At 41.0% G+C, this 23,639-nt stretch overlaps 1 protein-coding gene across 2 annotated transcripts in view; it reads left to right on the top strand.

The window, feature by feature from the left end:
- The window catches only part of acsf2 (acyl-CoA synthetase family member 2), a 161,077-nt gene that overhangs the window by 70,975 nt on the left and 66,463 nt on the right, over positions 1-23,639 (top strand). For both annotated transcript variants that reach the window (XM_048555342.2, XM_048555343.2), the window contains 6 exons: positions 1,415-1,533; positions 7,340-7,502; positions 10,524-10,619; positions 13,462-13,610; positions 19,234-19,325; positions 21,615-21,691. In XM_048555342.2, the coding sequence (XP_048411299.1) occupies positions 1,415-1,533; positions 7,340-7,502; positions 10,524-10,619; positions 13,462-13,610; positions 19,234-19,325; positions 21,615-21,691 (696 nt within the window). The remainder of the gene's footprint in view (positions 1-1,414; positions 1,534-7,339; positions 7,503-10,523; positions 10,620-13,461; positions 13,611-19,233; positions 19,326-21,614; positions 21,692-23,639) is intronic.

Raw genomic sequence — 23,639 nt, 5'->3', positions numbered from 1 at the left:
GTCACAGTGAGTGTGAAGATTGTTGTGTTGGTCACAGTGAGTGTGGAGATTGTTGTGTTAGTCACAGTGAGTGTGGAGATTGTTGTGTTGGTCACAGTGAGTGTGGAGATTGTTGTGTTGGTCACAGTGAGTGTGAAGATTGTTGTGTTAGTCACAGTGAGTGTGGAGATTGTTGTGTTAGTCACAGTGAGTGTGAAGATTGTTGTGTTGGTCACAGTGAGTGTGGAGATTGTTGTGTTGGTCACAGTGAGTGTGAAGATTGTTGTGTTAGTCACAGTGAGTGTGGAGATTGTTGTGTTGGTCACAGTGAGTGTGAAGATTGTTGTGTTGGTCACAGTGAGTGTGAAGATTGTTGTGTTGGTGCCAGTGAGTGTGGAGATTGTTGTGTTAGTCACAGTGAGTGTGAAGATTGTTGTGTTGGTCACAGTGAGTGTGGAGATTGTTGTGTTGGTCACAGTGAGTGTGAAGATTGTTGTGTTGGTCACAGTGAGTGTGAAGATTGTTGTGTTAGTCACAGTGAGTGTGGAGATTGTTGTGTTGGTCACAGTGAGTGTGGAGATTGTTGTGTTGGTCACAGTGAGTGTGAAGAGTTGCCTTGGAGAAGGTGACTTCTGTGAGTGAAGGTGGTGAATATGATGTGAATTGTGATGGTGATAGTGAATGTAGTGGGAATTGTGACAGAAACAGAATGCGCTGTAAATGATGACAGCTGTGGAGCTGGATTACTGATGGTTAAACTCGTGAAGATTGTGATTGTGACAATGAATGTGGAGAAGGCTGTGCTGGTGACAACAAATGTGAATGTGATGGAGGCTGTTGAGATTATGGTGAATGTGGTCTGGGTTATGGTGATGACGGCAAATGTGGTGAGGGTTTTGGTGATCGTGGTGAATGTGAAGAGTGTTTTGGTGATGACGATGAATGTGGTGAGTGTTTTGGCGATGAAAGTGAATGTTTTGGGGGCTGTGGTGATGCTGGTGAACATGGTGAGGGTTTTGGTAATGACAGTGAATGTGGTGGGGTTGTGGTGATGACGATGAATGTGGTGAGTGTTTTGGCGATGATAGTGAATGTTTTGGGGGCTGTGGTGATGCTGGTGAACATGGTGAGGGTTTTGGTAATGACAGTGAATGTGGTGGGGTTGTGGTGATGACGATGAATGTGGTGAGTGTTTTGGCGATGATAGTGAATGTTTTGGGGGCTGTGGTGATGCTGGTGAACATGGTGAGGGTTTTGGTAATGACAGTGAATGTGGTGGGGTTGTGGTGATGACGATGAATGTGATAGGGATTCTGGTGACTTGGGGACGTGGTCGTGCAGTTGGCAGGGTCCAGTTCTATTGTAGATGTGGTGACTGGACATTCAGTGATCTAAAATATTTTGGGTAATTTCATGTCTCCATTTCTCTCCCCAGGTTGGCTGTAAAGCTCTGGTTTGTCCCATGAAGTTTAAGACCCAGATTTACTATGACATCATTAAGCAGTGTTGTCCAGAAGTGGAAAAAGCCACTCCTGGGGATCTGAGGAGCAAAAGGTACATACTGCTGGCTCAGAGCAAGAAGCAGAGAGGAATTAAAGCTATCAGCTCACATCTGGCGCTCCCTCTAAGGAGGGGCAAACAGAGAGAGGGACAAATGTGCTGGAAATCACAGGGGTAGATGTGCTGTTGGTGGGTGTTAAGTGCAGGGTTTGGGTAAACTATTAGGGAGAATGAAGGGATCGGGATTGAGAGGGATGGGACAGGGGAGCAGTGGGTATGATGGACAGGTGAAAGGGAGAGTGAGCAGCAGAAGTGGTCAGCAGGGACTGAACTAACAGCGAGATTCGGGATTGTTGAAAGGAAGGATTTCTGCAACATCTCACTTTTGAGAACAGGAAGAGTCTGTGACAGACATAATGGGAACTGCAGATGCTGGAGAATCCAAGATAACAAAGTGTGGAGCTGAATGAACACAGCCGGCCAAGCAGCATCTCAGGAGCATAAAAACTGACATTTCGGGCCTAGACCCTTCATCAGAGAGGTGAGAGATCCTCTCTGATGAAGGGTCTAGGCCCGAAACGTCAGCTTTTGTGCTCCTGAGATGCTGCTTGGCCTGCTGTGTTCATCCAGCTCCACACTTTGTTATCTTGGAGTCTGTGACAGAGGAGGCTTTTGTTTTCTGTTTTCTAACTGCTTTCACCCTCACAAGAATGGATTTGAACAAATCCTGAGCTATCTGACCTTCTTCTGAGCCCTATTCCGCTTCCCTGTCTTCATCTGGTGGAAAACTCACTGCAGCTTCCCCACTCAGACAAACCATTCAAATTACATTCAAGGCCAGATGATGTCTTCAGAATCCAATCTATATATTTAGAGAAGAAACCTGTGGCTTCTAGACAGTGGGAACTTTGACTACCACCCACCACATAATTGAGTCATTTATGGCACAGAAGAAGGCCATTCAGCCAGATGAGCCCATGCCAGCTCACTAGAGAACAATGCAGTCATTCGCACAGCCTCCCCTCAGTCCTTATTTCTATCAAATGCTGGCATACCAGCACCTCCTTTTGTGTTTCAGCATGTTCTCCCATCTTCCTTGTCATCCAAGACGTTCTGGTTTCTGTCTCCCCTAACTTTTCACCTTGTTGGAGTTTACCTGAACTTTCTCTTCTTTAAAGATTGTTCATTATTCTGAAACAGTGTTCCCTGTTTGTCTATAGTTCCATTTTAAACTGGCTAAATAGATCCTGTCACATTGAAATTAGCCCTCATCCAATTGAGAACATTTAGATTGCACAATATATATCACCATTATTAATTTAAATCTCAAGATACAGTTGTCACTCTTACCCAAATTTTCCTACACAGACACTTCATGAGGCGTGCCTCATTTCCCAGCATCAGTTATGTTTCTTTCCTATTTGACCCAAGAACATACAGATCAAGGGAAGTTCTCCTAAGCACAGTTTAGAAATTCGTCCCCATTGTCTACTGTTAGTCTAACATTAATTAATCAAATCTTGATTAAAATAAAGTATTTTATATGTTATGATGCCAACCAGCTTATTCTTGAGGTAGTTAATTGCCACCATCCCCTTCCCTTTACTGAGGGCCTACATTGTTTACAGTGGTATCAGAAAACCACTTGTGAGCCTTAACTAGAAGAGATGTGAAGGTGCCGGTGTTCACTGGACAAAGGAGCAGCGTTCTGAAGGTTGTGATTTCAAATAAACCTATTAGAAGAGAACCTGTTGTCGTGTGACTTCTGATTTTAATTAGAAGGGGTTGTGTCAAAACGTGAAGTGGTTTGTTGCATGATGGCATTAATAAGATATTGTTACTACAAGTATGAGGAGACCTATGATGAATGTCTTCAGTATACAATATCCTAAATGGTTCTGCCTTTCCCCACCCAAATTCAGATTTTTATTTCAGATTTCCAGTATCTACAGTTTTTTGATTTTATTTGTTAGCCCTGTCTTTCTGAGATTTCCACAAATGGAATAGTTAACTCATTTGGGATGGTACTTTTGTTGCTGAATGTGCAGTAGTCAATATCCTCATTGCAGTTGATTCTGCAAAGTCCCAGGCAGTGTGACCTGATCTTTCTCACTCTTAGTGAGGGTTAAGGACAGGAAGGCAGCAGATTTGAGGTGCAATAGGTTTGGTGTGAAGAAGGATCAGCGAGAGGGCAAGTTTTTGGGTGGCAGAAGCTGCAAATTGGAGTGTCAGCGGCAAGAGTATGGGTAAGAGAATGGGAGAGGCCGTGCACTGGAGGATTGTGAGAAGAAGGGTCGATAATGGTCACGATGGTCAGAGAGCAAAATACTTGGGGCAGGAGGTTCGATGGGCAGGATCAGCAGTGAGCAGTATGTTGGCATTTCTTTTGCTCCAAGTTTTAAAATTTATTTTATTTTCAAATGTTTGTCATTTGCCAATATAGGAATTTGGAAATATAATTTTTTTACTAACAAGAATTAATGTCTACATTATCTGAAAAGGAAGGTTCTACTGAACCTAACTATAACTTATGGATATTTTTTCATGGGAAAATATGATTCGCTTAAAGTCAATTAACTTAAAACTGTGATAGTAAGAACTGCAGATGCTGGAGTCAGAGATAAAAAAAAGTGTGAAGCTGGAGGAATACAGCAGGCCAGGCAGCATCAGAGCAGCAGGAAAACTGATGTTTTGGGTCAGGACCCTTCTTCAGAAAAACCTTCTGAAGACCCGAAATGTCAACATTCCTGCTCCTCTGATATTGCATGGCCTGCTGTGTTTCTCCAGCTCCACACTATGTTAACTTAAAACTGTGATTTTTAGGAAGACAACTATAACTTTAAGTGAGGTCTTACTTTGTCCTGGTTTATACTTCAGACACCCAATGTCAGAATCAAACACTCCTAAGGCAGTTGTAGCACAGGATAGATACTGATTAAAACTCTCTCTGCGTTGGTCCATCAGATACTACCGGGTCAGTTGTAGATTATGGGTCGCTCTACATTCTCCTATCAAACCAGGTCAGGGCACAGTTTAGATAGAGTAAAGCTCCGTGTAAGTTCTACTTGAAACTCAGAATAATTCCTTATCACACCAAATAATGTGGTGTGGAATTTGAGGCGAATTAGTTCTGATGGTCCATGTTCACTGGGATTAGATTGTATGAACACAGTTGATTGGTTACAATTAGCTCAAACTTTCATCATCTTTACATAAGGAGTTTGCACAGGCATTGTCTATCCCACAATCTCAGAGTGTGCCCGTCAGATACTGCTGTGGGAAATTTAGAAACGTAGAAAATAGATGCAGGAGTAGGCTATTCGGCCCTTTGAGTCTGCTCCACTATTTAATTATCATATTTAATATGATGATGGCTGAGCATCCAATCTCAGTATTCCATTCCCACAGTCTCCTCATATCCTTTGACCCCGTTAGCCGCAAGGACCACATCCAGCTCCCTCTTGAATATATCTAATGAACTGGCCCCAACAGCTTCCTGTGGTAGAGAATTCCACAGGTTCACAACTCTCTCAGTGAAGAAATCCTTCCTCATCTCAGTCCTGGATGGCTTACCCCTTATTCTTAGATTGTGAACTCTTGTTCTGGACTTCCACAATATTGGGAACATTCTGCCTGCATGTAGCCTGTTCAGGCCCATCAGGATTTTATGTGTTCCTATGAGATTCCCCTCATTCTTCTAAATTCCAGTGAATATAAGCCCAGTTGATCCAGCCTTTCCTCATATGTTAGTCCTGCCATCCTGGGAATCAGTCTGGTGAACCTTCGCTGGACTCCCTCAATGACATGAATGTTCTTTCTCAGACTAGGAAACCAAAACTGCACACAATACTCAAAGTTTGGCCTCACCAAGGCCCTGTATATTTGCAGCAAGACATCCTTACTCCAATATTCAAACCCTCTCACTATGAAGGCCAGCATGTCATTAGCTTTCCTCACTGCCTGCTGCACCTGCATGCCAACATTCAGCAACTGTTCCACCATGACACCCAGGTCTCGTAGCGCTTCACCTTTTCCTAAACTGCCACCACTCAGATAATAATTTGCCACCAAAGTGGATAACCTCACATTTATTCACATTATATTGCATTTGCCAAGCATTTGCCCACTCAGCCAGTCTATTCAAGACAGTCTGCAGCCTCTTAGCATCCTTCTCACAGCACACACCGCCACCCAGCTTAGTGTTATCTGCAGATTTAGAGATAAGGCATTCAATTCCTTCATCCAAAATGTTAGGGTATATTGTGAACAGTTGAGGTCCCAACAGTGAACCCTGTGGCACTCCACTTGTCATTGCGTGCCACTCTGAAAAGGACCCATTTATTCCAACTCTGTGCTTCCTGTCTGCCAACCAGTTCTCTATGCATGTCAATACATTACCTCTGATACCATGAGCTTTAATTTTCCTTCCTAATCTCTCGTGTGGGACCTTGTCAAAAGCCCAGATACACAACATCCATTGATTCACTATTGCCTACTCTACTGGTCACATCCTGAAAAAATTCTAGAAGGTTTGTCAAGCATGATTTCCTTTTAGTGAATCCATGTTGACTAGAACTGATTCTGTCACTGCTTTCCAAATACTTAGCCATTACATCGTTAATGATTGACTGCGGCATTTTCTCCATCACTGATGTCAGGCTAACCAGCTTATAGTTCCCTATTTTCTCTCTACCTCCTCTTCTACATTAGCTACCCTCTGGACCATTGGAACTCTTCCAGAGTCCACAGAATGCTGGAAAATGATCACTAATATATTCATTGTTTCTAGGGCCAGTTCCTTAAGTACTCTGGAATGCAGAGCATCAGGCCCTGGGGATTTTAATCCCAGCAATTTCCCCCATACCATTTCCTGAAAAATAAGGATTTCCTTCAGTTCCTCCTTCATGCTTGACCCTCTGTCCCTTGCATTTCCTGAAGATTATTTGTTTCCTCATTAGTGAAGACAAATCCAAAGTATTTGTTCAGCTGGTCTGCTTTCTCTTTGTTGTCCATTATGAATTCACCTGATTCTAACTGCAAGGGACCTACATTTGTCTTCACCACTCTTTTTCTCTGCACATATCTGTAGAAGCTTCTTCAGTTAGTTTTTATATTTTCCGCAAGCTGACTTTTGTATTTTATTTTCCCTTCTGAACTAAATCTTTGTCCTCCTCTGCTGGATTTTAAATTTTTCCCAGCCCTCAGATTTGCTGCTTTTTCTGGCCTATCTATATGTCCTCTCTTTTGCTTTCCCCTGTTAGCCATGATTGAGTCACCTTCCCTGTTTTACTCTTATGCTAGATAGGGACATACAATTGTTGAAGTTCATCCATAAGTTCTTTGAATGTCTGCCTTTGGCTATTGACTATTGACCCCTTAAGTATTCTTGGCCAGTTTATCCTAGCCAATGCATGCCTCATACTATCAAAGTTAACTTTCTTTAAGTTCAGGACCTTAGTTTCAGACTTAATTGTTTCACTCTCCATTTTAATGAAGAATTCTGCCATATTATGGCCACTCTTCCCCAAAGGATCTTGCACCGCAATGTTGCTAATTAATCCTTTCTCACTATGCAATACGCAATCTATGATGGCTTGCTCTGTAGTTGGTTCGTCGACATATTGGTCAAGGAAACCATCCCTCATACATTCCAGGAAATCCTCTTCCATCACATTGTTACCAGTTTGGTTAATCCAATCAATACGTAGATTGAATTCACCCACAATAACTTCTGTACTCTTACTGCATGCATCTCTAATTTCCTATTGTCATTCTGTTGAAACTTTTAACCAATGTTGGAGATCTCAGAAACTATGTAAGTGAAGCACCACTGATTTGTTTCTGAATTGTATTTATTTAGACTTCCAGATCTAAGGACGATCATCATGATTGGTGGAAAGCCTCCTGGAACATACAGCTATGATGAAGTGTTTAATGCAGCTTCAAGCAGCCATCGAGAGCAACTACTGAGACTTCAAAAGAAAATCGTTTTTGATGACCCAATAAACATCCAGTTCACCTCGGTAAACCAACTGTACTTTCATCCATTAAATTAACTCTGGAAAATTATCAGTGTTCTGATACTGTTTGTAGTGAGAATTATATGATGTTAAGAACAGGAGAGAAATGCAGTGTAAATGGTAACGTTTTGAACGAAATAAAGAAACAGAGGCAACTCTGTACTCTGAGTACAAAGTACTCTGTATTCCTGTTACCCCTTCCAAAGTGAATCACCTCACACATTTCCGCATTAAACTCCATTTGCCACCTCTTAGCCCAGCTCTGCAGCTTATCAATGCCCCTCTGTAACCTGCAACATCCTTCCGCACTACCCACAACTCCACCGACTTTAGTGTCATATGCAAATTTACTAACCCATCCTCCTACGCCCTCATCCAGGTTATTTATGAAAATGACAAACAGCAGTGGCCCCAAAACAGATCCTTGCAGTACACCACTAGTAACTGAACTCCTGGATGAACATTTCCCACCAACCACCACCCTCTGTTTTCTTACAGCTAGCCAATTTCTAATCCAAACCGCTAAATCACCTTCAATCCCATGCCTCCGTATTTTCTACAATAGCCTACCGTGGGGAACCTTGTCAAACGCTTTACTGAAATCCATATACGCCACATCAACTGCTTTACCCTCATCCACCTGTTTGGTCACCTTCTCAAAGAACTCAATAAGGTTTGTGAGACACGACCTACCCTTCACAAAACCGTGTTGACTACCCATAATCAAATTATTCCTTTCTAGATGATTATAAATCCTATCTCTTATAATGCTTTCCAACACCTGAAGTAAGGCTCACTGGTCTATAATTACCAGGGTTGTGTCTTCTCCCCTTCTTGAACAAGGGGGTAACATTTGCTATCCTCCAGTCTTCTGGCACTCTTCGTGTAGACAATGATGACATAAAGATCAAAGCCAAAGGCTTTGCGATCTCATCCCTAGCTTCCCAGAGAATCCTAGGATAAATCCCATTTGACCCAGAGACTTATCTATTTTCACACTTTGCAGAATTGCTAACACCTCCTCCTTATGAACCTCAATCCCGTCTTGTCTAATAGCCTGTATCTCAGTATTAGGCTATTACAGAGACTTGAAAGGAATTTGGGGATTTACATATAAGCATTAATCAATTAAAACCTTCTAACTGATTAAAGATTTAGCAGCATCTTAGGTTTGTTTAGAACATCCTCATCAATGGTGTGAACCTTTGATCCTTTACTTATGAATTCCGGATCTGATACTACCTCTCTCACCAACACCTGAAGAAGGACCGAGGCTGTGGAACTTGTATTTTCAAATAAATCTGTTGGACTATAACCTGGTATCGTGTGATTTCAGAAAAAAATATTGTTTTTGCATTGTTTGAAATGAAAAATCTTTCTTGCAAGTTGTCATTGAGGGAGGTAGGCAATCAACTTTGAGATTGAAAGAATGATGTTTGGTAAACATCATTCCTGATGGTTAGTTCAAACTCTTCCATCTCTGGGTTACAATTTATGGCAAAAAAAATTGCCCAAAAAGTATTTTACCACTTTAGCCTGCCTCTATGCATCGGGGTGATGCCTCTGCTGATTTCATATGATTTCATCAATAGGGAGTCAAGATAGATATGACCACTCATTCTTAAACTTATGAGATTTATAAAATTAATGTGTTACGTGACCTCATCTTTAAATTTAAGGTACAATGAAAGGCATCATGCACCCAGTGGTGAAGTCAGTTTGTCAACACATCTGGATCATGAGGCTTAGATTGATTTACTGGGAAAAAGTTACAAAATGTTACGATCTCTCTGAGAGACAAGAATGTATAAAGAACAGGTCACATTACTTTTACATTTTGAAATTTAATGCAATTGGCATTTTTGTAAACAACTTATACTTTAAACTATAGAAATAAGCAGTTCTTATCTACTTATCACACAACACACTCTCCATGGAATTATAGTTCTTAATATAAATATTGACAGTTGATTTCAGCTTCTAATAGTCTGCTGCATTTTTAATTCCCAGCTGGGTAACTTTTAATCCAAGTTAAGTCTCACTCACAGTGAAAGTTGCACTTTTGACTTCATCCTCTTGCTTCAAACTAAGCAAATCTTTCAGCTTCCATTAAATCCTCTGAAGCCCTGACTTTAATCTAAGCATGTGACCATCCTCATTGTGCGTCAGCATTTTCAGTGCTTAAATTGAATGCCTGGTTGACTCTATCTGTTGCTGTCTATTCAGTTGGATAAAGCACACAGAAGACAAAAATACCACTGCTGCCTGTGTTTCTTCCAAATATAAAGGCAAGCCTATAGTCAGACACCAAACTACGTCCTCTGCCCACTTCCCTATACAACAGGAACACATAATATTTAGTTTGGAGAAGCTTGGAAGTCTATTCATTTCAGCCATAAATTCATTTCCAACCATAAATATGAATTCTTGGCTGAGAGCTGAGACATCCATTGAAAGGGAAAGCATTGCTTGATTGACGGGATTTCCTTGATCTATTTCTTAACTGATTAATATTTATTTACAAAGATAAACAGGTGTCAAGGGCTTGCACATTGAGCTCTACAAAGGCCTGGTTGATTGGCTCTTTCATAGGTTTCTAACGAAAGTAAGTTTTAAAGAAAGTTGTGAATTTTTTTTTTATGTGCACAAAATGGTTAGTGTAAGATTAATTAATTCTGTACAGTGTCTGTTCTGGGTGAAATGGCATTGAAGTGCTGCAGTTTGGTCTGGGTGATCTGAGGAGATGAGGAGCAATGGGATTGGACCCCAGGGTATAGATTGGCATGGCCCACATAGCTAAAGATTCTCTCAACCACAGTATTGTTCTTGCTAAGTCTGAATGGTTATCAACCATGACTGACTGAAAAACTGGCAACACTGGAACACAATGCTATTTAATCAGAAGTTCAGCAGTAAAGGTGTGTACTAGAACATAGAGGACAAATGGTCATTTTATGGTAGTAACAGCTCTGCATAAATAAATGTTTTGATATTCTTTTTACCAAGCACATGTGTTTTTTCTAGGGCACAACAGGAAACCCCAAAGGAGTTACCCTATCCCATCATAACATTGTCAACAACGCCCGTTTCATAGGATACAGGATGGGCTACGATTGGCGGGTGAGTTTATTGATCCTGATTTTACTATATTTTCTTCATTGATGATATTGAATTTACAAAGTCTTTTATTTACCTCTCTGGCGTCACACTTGTGAACTGATTTTAAACATAACCGCATCACACTTGCTGCTTCCAAATTTTATTTTTAAGTTCATGAAACCTCAAGCTTTTTAAGTTCCTGAAATGGGAGGTCATGCCAAATTGTGGGTGGGTGTGGAAGTTGACAACATGTTGAAGAGTAGATTAAGGCAATCACCTGGGCTGTTTTCTTGCTTTAAGGAGCTAGAGTAGGATTATTTTTGATACATTCTGTGGAAATCACATCAGTTATTGCCCGTCTATACTAAACATTAACTGTGTGTTTTGCTTGGCCATTTCAGGGGGCAGTTATGAGTCGACACCATTAATATGAGACTGGAATCACATATAAATCCAGGGTTTCTTTTTATAGTCAACTTGACAGCTTCATACTCACTTTTATGATTCTGTTGTCATAATTTCCAGATTTTTTTGCAAACATGGAATTGAAATTCTCAAGCTGCCATGAAGCTTCTCTAAATTATTAATCTCTGGATTGTTAATCTCCTAATTCAGTAGTGACAATTTCCAGTTTTTTTTTCAAATTTGCCACAGGTTTATCTTGTTTGTGAAATGCTTGTGAAACTTGAGTTTGTTATTGATTGATTTACTAAATTATGCCATTGACTGATGCGTTGGATGTGATTGACCCATTTATCACATCCTTTACGCTACAATGATATCCGCTCAGAGCTCTTGTTGTACGGCAGTAGCATCCCTACCTCTGAGCTAAGAGCCCTGGTTTCGAATCCCATCTGCTCCAGAGGTTTGTAGTAATGTTGCTGAACAAATTTGATACCCTTCTCTCTTGGCCTTAGCATCAAATAATTCTTTATCTTGCCTGTTTTCAATCACATATTATTCTCCACTGGTGTTTAAGGCAATGTGTTAGCCCTTCCATCATCCATGAATCTCATCCTTTAGATAAATTCTGTCATATGCACCTTCAAAACTGGAAATGTATGTTGAATTTCATTAAAACTGAAAGAACTGCGGATGCTGTAAATCAGGAACAAAAACAGAAGTTGCTGGAAAAGCTCAGCAGGTCTGGCAGCATCTGTGAAGAAAAAGATCAGAGTTAACGTTTCGGGTCTGGTGACCCTTCTTCAGAACTCCCACCTAATTTGATGTATTCAATTTAACTTTGTTACTTCAGTTCTTTTAAAAATCAGGGTTATGTACCCTTCTGAGGTTGCTGACGGACTCTTAGTGTGATATTTTTTCTCTAGTTCTCTTTGTGTTCCTGGTAGTCTACATCGTTAATATAGCAACAAAAGCTCTTCCAAAAGGTAAAATAGATAAAGGACAACTATAAAATTTTTAAAAGTCAAATCTCACTCCATATTAGGATAACTAAGGCCAAACAGGAAATGGTTTACTCTGCAGAAATGGAAGTTGTATATGGGGACCCTGTGGAATTCCTTTGGAGCAGACTCTGGAGGAATTTCTCAGCAAATTGAATTTTTCACTAGGCTGCTCCTCTGTGCTGAAACTGTCCAGAAGTCTCCATATAAATCGGATACATTGGAAGGCTTCAATGAAATTAAGTAAAATAGTTACTCGGGAAAAGTTAGACTATTAAATACACATCCAACACATTAAATACACACCTTCCCCAGACCCTGAGCTGACAGTTAATTCCCCCATCCTTTCCACATCCCAGCCCCCTTCCCTTCCTACACATTCACCTAGCTCCCTTTCACCTACATCACTGCTGGACCAGACCTGATCTGACCATCCCCCATGCCAGGCCCTGCCCATCTCCCCAATGCCCAGCTCTGGACTCAACCACCACACCCCATTCCTAACCACTTGCAGACCCAAAAGCCTGCCAGAACCAATTGCTCCCACCCACTCTGACTGACTCTAAACACTGCATAACTAACCTGGCTTTCTTGCCAATTTGCATTGTATCCGCTTGCTGCCCTAGCCCCTTCCTAAGTGGCATCCTACTCCCTACTCATCCAGCATTCTATCCTGGCACCTATGCTCTCCCCAGCTGACACAGTATCCAGTTGGCACCTTACCTCCCCCCTAACATCATGCTGACCTGGCATGCTAACCACCTGTCTTCCTACTTTATCACCATATCCAACTGGTACCCTGGCAGATACCCAGCTGACACCCTACCTTCTATCTGTCTGGGACAAGCTACACCACCACCATTCCACTAACACAATTATCTTGTGTTCTAACCATTTGACAGTAACTATCAAAGTGACTGCCGGGACCTTTACATTTCAGAATATAGCAGCTGACTGCTATGAAGAATTGGCATGTTTTGCCTTCCCCACACAGTTTCGTACTACGAGAGAATTGTCAGATGGAAATATGTCTCTGCATTTCTGAGTGAGACCTGTTTGGAGTCTCCATTCAAAAATGTGGAACTTCCCTTTTTTATAAAAAAGAGAGGACCGGAGTGGCAATCTGTGTGAGATTACCACTCCCTGGAAAATCCAGCTGTATGCTCTTCATGGATCAATGGGATCCCATGGTAGTTCAGTTGGGGGCTGTCATTGGTTTACACCCATGTTTTGGAAAATACACCATCACTTTCCGAGTTATCACCTTGAAGGTTTACAAGTGTGATGTGCCTTCATGTGGAAGGCCATGCTCTGCATGAGCTGCAAGGTAAAATATCATAAGTGTTCAAATAACACGGCACCTTTACCTCAAAGCGAGTCACAAGAGTAGAAAGAAGGTGATAACTTTGGCAAAGCTCTTAATCAATTATCTTCTTTCTTCCTCTGTCTCTTACTTTTAGAATGCTCGGATCAGTTCTCCAGTGCCACTCTTTCACTGCTTTGGCTGTGTAGGAGCGACTATGAACATGGCCATTTATGGCTGCATGGTGGTATTTAGCTCTCCACATTTTGAGGGACGGGCAGCACTTGAGGCAGTCCAGCGTGAAAGGTACAACTGCAGTTACTGTCCTGCTGAAAAGTAAGAGCTACTGAAACTGGGCAACAAGGCATTATTGGACATGATTCAATAAACACTGCAATTTGATGTGACCTAGTTGTTGAGATAATGATGGTGTTTTACCCTGGTATCAATAATGGAACCATAGATCTTCCACTAAGCCATAATGTCATTCACAGAGATGAATGCAAGGTTGACATGGAAAAATGAAAACAAAATGTTTTACTCATGCTATTTGCTGATGGGCCAATGTAAAGGGAGTTTTACTGTGGAAATGTGGAGTGTTTGATAATAACAGTATAGGCATTACTATATTGGTATGAATGCTGCAGTCAAGAAAAAACTTGAAAAGGTGAAATTCAAGCTTCCAGTTTACAGCTTAAGGAATTTCAAAATTTCTTATTTGAAGGCTTTGACTGTAATAACCAGACTAAAGACATTTAAAATCAAAAACATTGTTGACTAAACACTATTTTATTGGCAACTTAAACTTGAAACTGCAGATCAGATTTCTTCCTTTTTATTTTCACTGGAATTAACAAACCTGATTCACAGGTATATTTTACACTGTCCTTCCATTTGTCATTCAGATTTCCTGGACCCTATTCAATGTGGTTCCTAATCTTCAGGGTATACTTGCTTTTCTTTGCTTTCTAACCCAAGAAGTATCTTTCATAGTGAGAGTTTTTTTTCATGATTCTTCATCTTTCTTTATCACTCATAGAATGTGAGCATTGCTGGCTGGTCAGCTTTTATTGCCCTTCCCTAAATGCCCTTGAAAGGGTATGGTGAGTTGTCTTCTTCAACTGGTGTAGTCTATGTGCCACAGGTAGATCTATAATGCAATAAGGAGAGAGTTCCAAGATTTTGACCCAGCAACACTGAAAGAACGATGATATATCTCCAAGTCAGGATGGTAAGTGACTTGGAGGGATCTTGCAGGTAGTGATGTTCCCATCTATTTGCAACCCTTGTCCATCTAAGTGCTAGTTTGGATTTGCAAGTTGCTGTCTTAGGAGCTTTAGTGAATATCTGCAGTGCATCTTCTAGAGAGTACTCAATGCTGCTGGAGAGAGTAGATGTTTGTGGATGTGATTCCAGCCAAGCACAAAGTACACAAACTTCCAAGGCTCTTTGAAAAGGTCAAATTCTTGATGATTTTAAATCTGAACATTACTTTCCACCCACAATCCTATGCAGTGAAATTTAGAGACTTTAGGCTCTATTTGCTCCCTCTCTTTCAGATCCTGACAGACCTCCTCCCTGTGTCTCTGAGTTTCAGTGATATCAGAAAGCCTTTCTCTTTCAAAGTCTGTCTCTAATTCCATGTGAATCATGCAGGTTTTTTTTTTATCCAGGTAGAAAGCTGATTAGCCATTCTTGAATGCCAATCAGTCTCTACTTTGGAAGGAAATGGATGGTTTAAAGCATAATTGTTTATAACCTGACTTTCTCAACACCTTTCTGGGACTGTGGAAACTAGCAGTGTAATCACTGTAACACAGGTGCTTTGAGTCTAAGTGAAAACACCCTGAAGCTTTTTGCCAGTAAAATATATTGGGCCTTGATTTAATCTTTAACAGCCATATCAACCAGGCCAGTCATTAAGCTCATTTTAGAACAGGTCATGTGATCCACTTCATTTTATGCTATATTAAACTAAAGACAGTTTCAAAATAAAGCAATTTTATAAACCGCAGATTTCTAATATGACATCTAACCCCTGCTGTACCTAGAGACAATAGGTGTGAAGTTGGAATAGCACAGCAGGTCAGACAGCATCCGAGGACTAGGAAAGTCAATGTTTTGGGCCGAAACCCTTCGTCAGGACTGGGTAGGAACAGGGGAGCCCAGAGGTTAGTGGAGGAATTCGCGTGGGGCTGGGGGAAGGGTAGGTGTGACGTTGGTAGATGGATGCAGGTGGCGGGTTATTGTGATTAATGGAAGTCTAGAGTGGGTAGGTGAGTAGGAAGATGGATAGGTTTGGTCAGTTCAGGGAGGAGGGGGAGGGCTGGACGTGGGATACGGCTGGGAGTGAAGGGAATTTGAAGTTGGGTTTTAAGCTCCCAAGGTGAAATATCAGGTGTTGTTTCTCCAGTTCACATTGGTCTCACTCTGACAGTGGAGGAGGCTAAAGATGGACATGTCGCCAAGGGAGTAGAAGGGGGAATTAAAATGGATGGCAAGTGGAAGGTCGGGTTGGCTGATGTGTGCAGAGTGCAGATGCTGTGCAAACCAGTCCCTGATTCTGCATTCAGTCTCCCCGATATAGAGGAGACCATGTCGGGAGCAATGGATACAATAGATCAGATAGGATGAAGTGCAGGCGAATCTGTGCCAGATTTAAGAGCATTGTTTGAGGACTTGGACGGAGGTGAGACGGGAGGTGTAAAGGCTGGTTTTGCACATCTTGGGGTTGCAGGGAAAAGTTCCAGGTGTGCTGGAGAAGTTGGTGGGAGTGTAGAGCTGACAAGGGAGTTGCAAAATGAACGGGCCCTGCAGAAGGTGGACAGGGCTGGGGAAGTAAATATCTTTTTGGTGGTGGGGTCTGATGGGATTCAGAGGTTGGTGGGGTGTACATGAGGGCTAAAGGGACTCTATCATTATTGTTGTGAGGGGAGGCTGTTTGAGGGCATAAGTGTGGGAATGGAAAAGAGATGCAGTTGAGGGCACCCTTAATTATGGGGGAAGGGGGAACTACAGGCCCTAAAGTAGGAGGATATCTGGAATGTCTTGGATTAGAACACCTCATGCTGGGAGCGGAAGGAATTGAAAGCATGGGATAGTATTTTTGCAGGACGATGGATAAGAGGAGGCGTAGTTGTGGGAGTCAGTAGGTTTGGAATGGATGTCACTGGAGTCGATTTCTGGAGAGGGGGACAGAGAGGTCCAGGAAGGGGAAGGAGGTGTTGGAAAAGTGAATTTGAGGGTGGCCTGGAAGGTGTTGGCAGGAACACAAGGCAGCACTGATGAGGTCATTAATATAGCAGAGAAACATGCTGTACCTACCCTGGGAATGATCTATGGGAAAGTGTAGAGGAAGCGTAACTCTAAAATTTAACTTGGGTATATTTGCACTAGGAGTGTTTGATGCAGGCAGTGTAGAGAACACATTACTCTGTATCTGTCCCCATGCTGTGCCTGCACTAGGATTGTTTGATTCTGGCATTGGTTCCTGAAGTAGCAAGTGTTCCATTCCATAGCACTAACACATGACAGCAAAGTAACACAAATTAGTCACAGAGTACATAAGTTAGGGGTTGTCCAATATTACAGAATAATTAGAAATGACACAAGCAAATAAAAAAATTTGGAATGTGACAAATCAAAGGTCTCATCATAAAAGGGAGGCTGGAGATGGAGATATAGTTGTCAAGGACAGAAGCTTCAATAGTGATTGTTTTTAAGGACAGGATGGGAAGGAGGGAATAGGACAATATCAAAGAACATAAGGACCAAGAGGGTAAATAAAGTGGTCAGTAATTTAATAGGAATATATTTTTGGAGGATTTAAAGTGGGTCTTATGGACTAGATGAGGTTGGAGAGCTCATCAGGGAATTTGGAGATGAAACAGAGAAAGGTACAAGTACAGGCCTAGGTTAAGGCTGGTTTGTAGAATTTGGCTCAGTAGGCAGGGTTCATTGTTTATCAGTTAGGGGTTAACCATATTCTAATGGTCAGCATTAAGTACATGAGGAGGATGAGCAGTTGTTGGATTGAGGTGTATGATATACAACGTGTGACCTGTGAATAAAACACACATGTGCATATTTTTCAAATTAGCCTGTTCAGATATATTATGACAAATCTACAGGACAGTGAGACTTGAACCAGGACCACATGTCCTAAATCTAATCACACCATGACTGCACCACTTTTATAGGAGTATAAAGATTAGGTTTCATTTTACACTCACTATGAGGGACAGTGGGGAGACAATAGAAACAGTAGAACACGTGCCCTCCATTTAGCGACAAGGCTGTCGGCTTCCTGCTGTTTTTGGATGTAATGGAAGGAGGGATTTAACTTGACGGTCTGTGATGGTGAAAGGAACTTAAGGGTTAATGATGCTTTTGAAGATGATATTTTTAAGCAAAGAAGAGTGAAGGATTGTTTAAGTTTTACTGGGACAAGAACATTCTAAGTGTAATTGAATATGTGATCGAGCAGTTCAGTTCAGTTTGATCAATATGTTCTTGGTGAAAGATATGATGAGCTAATTGGAGATGTCCTTGTGTAAGTGAGACCAAGACAGCAAGGAGACCTGGGAGATGACAAAATGGGAGTTTAAGAGAAAGGGAAGAAGCGAAGAACAGGGAGCTCAGGAGAGAGGACATGAAGACTTGTGATGAAGGTTGGAATCACCATAGATGTGAAAACATTTGGTGTTGAAACAAATTAAGAACAAAAGGAGTGAAACTATCTTAGTGAGCACCATGGCATGGTACTTCAGTGGACAGTTGAAAATAAGCATCCTTGGCAACAGGTGCAGAACAATGTGGTGACCTCATTACAATTTATGAATGAGGAGGAGTTGGACATTTGGCTCCGCCTACCAGTTCTACCACTAAATAACCTCATGGTTGAGTTTCATCAGCACCACTTTCTAGTCCTGTCACCATACTCCTTGATATCTTTAGGTCTGAATGATTTTTTAAATTTCAATTTAGAATATACTTGGTGACTGAATGTCCACGGTTTTCTTGAGTATAGAATTATAAAGATTCACAACAGTTTGAAAGAGGGAATTTCTGTATCTCCCTGCTTTGAGATTGATCATTATGAGAGAAAGCAAGGTGCTAAGACTCACAATGCCGTTGAATGGCTTTGTATGGGTCAGGGGTTCAAGTTATAGGCTGTTGGGGATGTTTCATTAAGTGGGCAGAAGGGAATTGATATCACCCTTGAGCCGAGTTTTTGTGATATGTTATCGTTGAAATCATTTGCAAGTGTAAGGCTGTTAAAGGGCTTCCCCTTGGCAAACACTCTGAAAGGTGTGCAGGGTGAAGTGGTGACTGTCAGACATTGTTAAATGGAGCAGCGTATGGTTCAGTTAACCCCTAGCTGAATGGGAAATGTGGTGGGGCGTGCAGTTGGGTTTACTGCTCATAAGGGTGGCATTAGATAAACACTTCAATAGACTCCTGTTGTGGCTGGCTACCCCTTTCTCAAACTCAACATTTCGCTGCTCAATTGAATCACAGGATTAATATGTTTGGTGTGGATCTTGATGGGGTGAGACCCTTAGTTTATACCTTCAATCAGCTGAATAGCCACATCTGCCAAATGTTGGGCCATCATTTAGGTAACAATTACCAGCCCAAGCAATAGTTTTCCTTGAGCCCTGACAAGACCCAGAGACTGAGGAGAGGAGATTCCACTGGGTAAGAATGAATGAGGGCCACAGGGTAGGATGGATAATTTGAAGCTTAAAAGGTAAAGAAATTGGGTTCAGAAAGACACTGAACAGAATTACATTGTAAAATTATAGAGACCTAAAAGGGAAAAGAAAGAGACATTGACATTCTGCTAGATTCAGCTAAGAAAATTAGAAATGTAATAGAAGTTGAATTGTAAATGTTTTGATATTGTGTGCTCTGTTGTGTTTCATAGGTGTACAGTTATTTATGGGACACCAACAATGTACCTTGACATGCTGGGCCAGAAAGACTTCTCTACTTTTGACTTGTCAACACTTGAAACCGGTAAGACATTACCCACTGCATTTGAAAGGAAAATATTTGGGTCTTTCTCTTTTCAGGAGCACAATGGCACATGTATGGGTAGTCATTGGATGGTCATAGAAGCATAGAGCCATAAAGACATACAGCATTGAAACAGACCCTTTGGTTTAACTTGTCCATGCCAACCTGTTTCCCAAACTAAACTAGTTCCATTTGCTTGTGTTTGGCCCATATCCCTCTAAACCTTTCCTATTCATGTACCTGTCAACATGTCTTTTAAATGTTGTAATTGTACCTGCATCTCCCACTTCCTCTGGCAGCTCATTCCATATACACACCACCCTCTGTCTGAAAATGTTGCCACTCAAGTCCCTTTTAAATCATTCCCCTGTCACCTTGAACTCACGTTCTCTGCTTTTAAATTTCACTACCCTAAGGAAAAGACCTTTGCTATTCACTTATTGTCCCTCATGTTTTTATAAATCTCTACAAGTTCACCCTTCAACCTCTTGTGCTGCAGGGAAAAACATCCCAACCTCTCCTGATAACTCAAACTCCTTAGTACTGGTAACATTCTTGCAAATTTTTTTGCATCCTTTTGAATATAGTAATAGTCTTCCTATAGCAGGGCGACCAGACCGGTACTTTGTACTGCAAAAGTGGCCTCACCAATGTCCTGTACAACCGCAGCAGGATGTCCCAACTCTTTTACTCAATACTCTAACTAATGAAGGCAAGCATACCAACCACCTTTTTCACACCCTGTCTACCTGTGATACCACTTTCAAGGACCTATGTGCATGAACCCTAGGCCTGTCTGTTTGACACCACTTCCAGAGTCCTACCACTAACTCCTTGGGTAGTCTGCTTTAAGATTTTTGACTCAAACCTTCGAATGAGGGTGAAGAGCTATGAAGTACAACCCAACTCTGGGACTTTTTGATTCAGTTCAGTCTGACATAACGGTTGGCTCTGTATGTTGGTTGCGAGGATTAAATGTGAAATGAGCTGTGCAATCTCAACCAGTTCCTTCATGCAGTAGATTACAATATCCCCTAAGGCAATCAAATGACATTTGAGGGAATTGGAAAATATATCAGACAGAGTAAAAGAGGAAGCTTTCTGATACGGCCAAATTACTGTTGAATACAGCAGGAGAAGTCTCTTCAGTTAACCATTGACACCCAGTGGTAGTGAGTCCTAGATTAATTGCAAATGGTAGGGGTTGTTGAGGAAAACGGAGCATGTTTTCATTGATAACTCTGAAGATCACTGTTGTCTAATTGGTCTGAGGATGCTGACAGGGAGTTTCACCATTGCACGCACTCTGCTTCAAATATGTGTCCAATGTTTTACATAATCAGGAGCTGATTCTGATTGTGCTATGTGTGTTTGACAAGCCCATTACCAGGCACTCCCCATTTCAGATAAACTGTGATACACAGCAACTGGTTTCTCTCTGTTTACTTCAACTAATTTACATTTTCTCATTTAAAGAAGTAAGTTGCTGAATAACATTTTGAGAGAGCTAGAAAATATTCGTGAAGATACCGTCAAAAATACAGGTCAATATAGGGAGAGCGATTATTGAGAAACAGTGTGAGGAAGCTGGATTAACATCAATAGAGTTAAGAGTTGTAACACTGGATGTTAGAAGGTACTGAGTGATAGTTTAAGAAAGCTATATTGTGATCTATGAGGAGAATAATGATGGTCAGGCTAGTGGATTGACAGCACTGCTGGGAATTTATTATGGAACAGTATGAAGCAATACATTTTGAGAACAAGAATGAGGGGAGATAATATGAAATAAAGGCCTCAATTCTAAAGGGGTAAGCCACAAAGCAATCTCGACATTTCATACCATGACTCCACTGGGGGTAGTGACTCACAAGTTGGAAACTCCTGCCCTAGAGACCCAAATCTTCAGCTTTTCTTTCTATTTGGATCTGATCCTGTGAAAATCATTTGACAAAGTCATTTGTTCGGCCAACAGCAAGTACATGCTTCTACTATTGGCCTTGCAAACCATTGAATTCACCACAATCCTTATCATGTTTGAATATTTCTGGCTAATGAAATCTTGTTGCAACTGATTGGCAGAACAAAAAGGCAAATTTTCTTGATATATTTCTGAAATTTCAAATTTGACACAGGAAAAAGTGTCCCTTCAAACCTGAGACAGAGCCTTGCTATGATGAGATGAGTTTCACAGAGGGTGATAATGAATGAGGAATGATTTTTCCTGGTTTCTTTGGCTCTCTTTTAACCTCATATTGCTGTTCATCTACTTTCCCGTTCTCTCAACAGCAGTCGTTGCTGGTGCTCCATGTCCTGTTGAAGTGGCCAGGAAAATCCAAACTGAAATGAATATCACTGAATTTGTCGTGAGTACCTTTCAGATTCTGCTCCCAATTATTTTCTACGATGGTCGGGTAGTGACAGTAATTTATTTAATTTAGATGAACATCCGAGGGTTTATGATTTCCAATTCTCACCCAAATTTCAGAACTGAGAAGGTTGCTTGACCTAAGTTCTGCATAGTTTTCCCATAATGTACATTTCAGAGACGCTGCTGATTGTTTTCTGCCAAAACCATGACTCTTCTGCATTACCTCAGAGAATTGTCAAATGCTTGAACGTAACTTTGAACATTGGGACTAGTGGATGAGAAAAGACCAAACTTCATCTATCAACCTGGTAGTCACACAATTCAATGGTAATAGGGTTGTTGATTTATCAAAACAATTAGTCTCCAACAGATCCAAACATGACGTGAGCAAAGTCCCATTGATGAGAGTCTGGGAAGCAAAGATCCAAACTCAGTGTTCTTCCTAATCTCACTAAACTCACCCATATCATGTCTCAAATTACTGATGTACTGTATCTCAAAATATTCTCTGAAATGAAATGATCTAATTTGAATGCATTGATCCTGACTGCTTCTTTTTTGAGGATTTATATGTCGAATTGAGAAGTTTGGCACCCTGATCATTCCTTGTGTGAAGATTTGGATGGGCTTATCAACCTGGTTTTGTTTTAATTATTCATGTAAAATGTGATATTTGTGTAAATAATGGGCTTGCCTTGAATACTGAAGGAAATTGGAAGCTCACGAGTAGCAAAATTTGTTGAGAATATTAAGTTAGGTAGGAATGTAAATTGTGGGGAGGATACAGAGTCTGCAAAGGGACATGGAAAGGTTGGGTGAATGGATAAAAACTGACAATGCTATATTCAATAATAAATTAAATCAGTTGATTCAGACACATTATAGCACATGTTTGGGGTTCTTGTAGCACAGTAGGAATGTCCCAGCCTCTGAACCAGAGCCACTATGAATCTGGGTTCAAGTCCCATCTGCACCAGATATATATCATAACTTGTTACTTACAAATAATTATGAAACATGTATGTAGCAAGTGGAACTTGAACCTTACCTGCCCCGAAGGTTCTGCTATTACTTACCACTGCATCATGTGAGGAAAAAAACATGAAGTTAGCCACTTGAGCAGCACAAATTGAAAGATAGAAAATGTTTGACTTGAACAAGACTGCAGTACAGAGGGATCCAGGTGTCTTTGGACATGAATCACAAAATGTTATCATGTAAGTACAGCAAGAAATTGGAAAGGCACTTGGGATTTTGGGTTTTATTGCAAGGAGGATGGAATATAAAAGTAATTCTTGTTACAACTTGATGGTGATGATTACACTGTCTCCTTATTTTACAGGAGGTACATTGCATTATATGTAGTGAAGAAAACATTCACAAGGTTGTTTTATGAGAAAAGGTTGTACCAGTTAGGTCTATATTCATTGGAGCCGAGAAGAATGAGAGACAATCTGGTTGAAACACATAATCTTCCCTGGTATGAGCACTAGAACTAGGGACCATTGTTTCAAAGTAAGAGGTCTCCCATTTAAAACAGACATGAAGAAGAATTTCTTCTCTGAGTTTAGTTAATCCATGGAATTCTCCTACCCCAAGGAGCATTAGAGGTTCAGTCATTGAATATATTCAAGGCTCAGTTAGATGGAGGTTTGGTCCATGAGAGAGTCAAGCGTCTTAAGTGGGGTATCAAAAGAGGCTGCAGTCAGATCAACCATAGTCTTGTTGAATGGCAGACCAGCCTCACCGGATGGGAGTACCTCCTCTTGATCCTTTTTTTTTGTGTATTAGCTTTAGCAGTGCCAAACGCTGAGATGTAGGATTTTTTTTTCATTCAAAGATGAGGCAATGCTTTAATTGAAGGACAATTCTGAATTTGAGCACATGATACAAATCTTCTATGTTGCATAAATTTACTGGCAAGGTTCTGTATTGTTTACATC

Source organism: Stegostoma tigrinum, chromosome 22 (genome assembly GCF_030684315.1).
Source record: "Stegostoma tigrinum isolate sSteTig4 chromosome 22, sSteTig4.hap1, whole genome shotgun sequence".
In the NCBI taxonomy this organism is placed as follows: domain Eukaryota; kingdom Metazoa; phylum Chordata; class Chondrichthyes; order Orectolobiformes; family Stegostomatidae; genus Stegostoma; species Stegostoma tigrinum.
Note: the sequence above shows the minus strand (reverse complement) of the source record. Positions and strands in the feature narration are given on the sequence as shown.